The sequence below is a fragment of the Penaeus monodon genome, chromosome 15 (genome assembly GCF_015228065.2).
Source record: "Penaeus monodon isolate SGIC_2016 chromosome 15, NSTDA_Pmon_1, whole genome shotgun sequence".
NCBI lineage: Eukaryota > Metazoa > Arthropoda > Malacostraca > Decapoda > Penaeidae > Penaeus > Penaeus monodon.
The window spans coordinates 11,350,065-11,351,082 of NC_051400.1; the positions used below are offsets into that span (position 1 = coordinate 11,350,065).

The 1,018-nt window shown below is 40.1% G+C and overlaps 1 protein-coding gene across 1 annotated transcript in view; it reads right to left on the reverse strand.

Moving 5' to 3' along the window:
- The window catches only part of LOC119582208 (nuclear pore complex protein DDB_G0274915-like), a 10,319-nt gene extending 9,427 nt beyond the window's left edge, over positions 1-892 (reverse strand). Inside the window, exons 1-3 of the mRNA XM_037930439.1 lie at positions 809-892; positions 687-701; positions 520-602 (exon numbers count right to left, since the gene is read on the reverse strand). Coding sequence (XP_037786367.1) covers positions 520-602; positions 687-701; positions 809-892 — 182 coding nt within the window. The remainder of the gene's footprint in view (positions 1-519; positions 603-686; positions 702-808) is intronic.
- Between the last annotated feature and the right edge of the window lie 126 nt (positions 893-1,018).

Genomic DNA, 1,018 nt, shown 5'->3' on the forward strand with positions numbered 1-1,018 from the left:
GTCCGGTCTCGTGCAATTCATCTTCCAAATCGTTTATTTGTCCTGTTTCTTTTTCTTCTTTTTCCTTTTCTTCTTTTACTTTTTTCTACTTTCTATGTTTTTTTCATCTCATTTCATTTCAGTTTTATTAAGATTTTCCTTTTTTCTGTTTCTTCCCTATTTCTTTTCCTTTTTTTTATTATTTTGTTTCAGGTTCACGCTTACTTACACTTCTATGTACTTCTCATTCTCTTCTAAGAGAGACGTCTTAAATACTCATTCTCATTAAATAAACATTCGTATTAATGCAGCACTGCGGCGATCCTACACGAGACACTGATAAAAGGAGAGAGGAAAGAACGACACGACTTAATAACATGCACTTTAACATCAGCTTATTTGAATTTAGTAAACGCGTTAGCCTGGGACCTCAGTACACTCCGCAGTCATAAACTTCTAGTGATTCTCGATGTTAGGTTCGGTACGTGTTTCGTCCAGATTTCGAAGCGGGACTGAGCCGAAGCAACGGGCGGTGCTTACCACTCGACTGGTCCTGAGGAAGGATTCAGTTCTGGGAAAATTGCGCTAGAATGTACTCCCGCGGATATATATTGGGTGACATCCTGAGAATCAAAGAATCAAGTTATTGTTTTTTTCCGAAGTGCACATCCACATAAAAGAAAGAAAAAAAGGAAATACAGACTGACCATGACTTTATATTCCTATGAACACAGATACAATTCTGTTGTATTTATGGATTGTCCTAGAGCCTAGAAGTTGTCTTTCGGGTTTACAGCTGCTTGTACCGAGTATGTGTCTAGCTAGCTACTGTTATTGCAGCTGAAGCCACTGCTCCTACAACAACATTAGCAGCAGCTGTGGCGGAATGAAAACCAGCTGTTGTATCTACCATATCACTCTCTCAGTGAGCCATTAGTAGTTCTCAGCTTATATACACTGGAGGTATAGCCTACATCTGCTCGCAAGGGGACCGGCCTGCCGCTTACGACTCACTGAAGCTTTGATTGGAAAAAGAGTG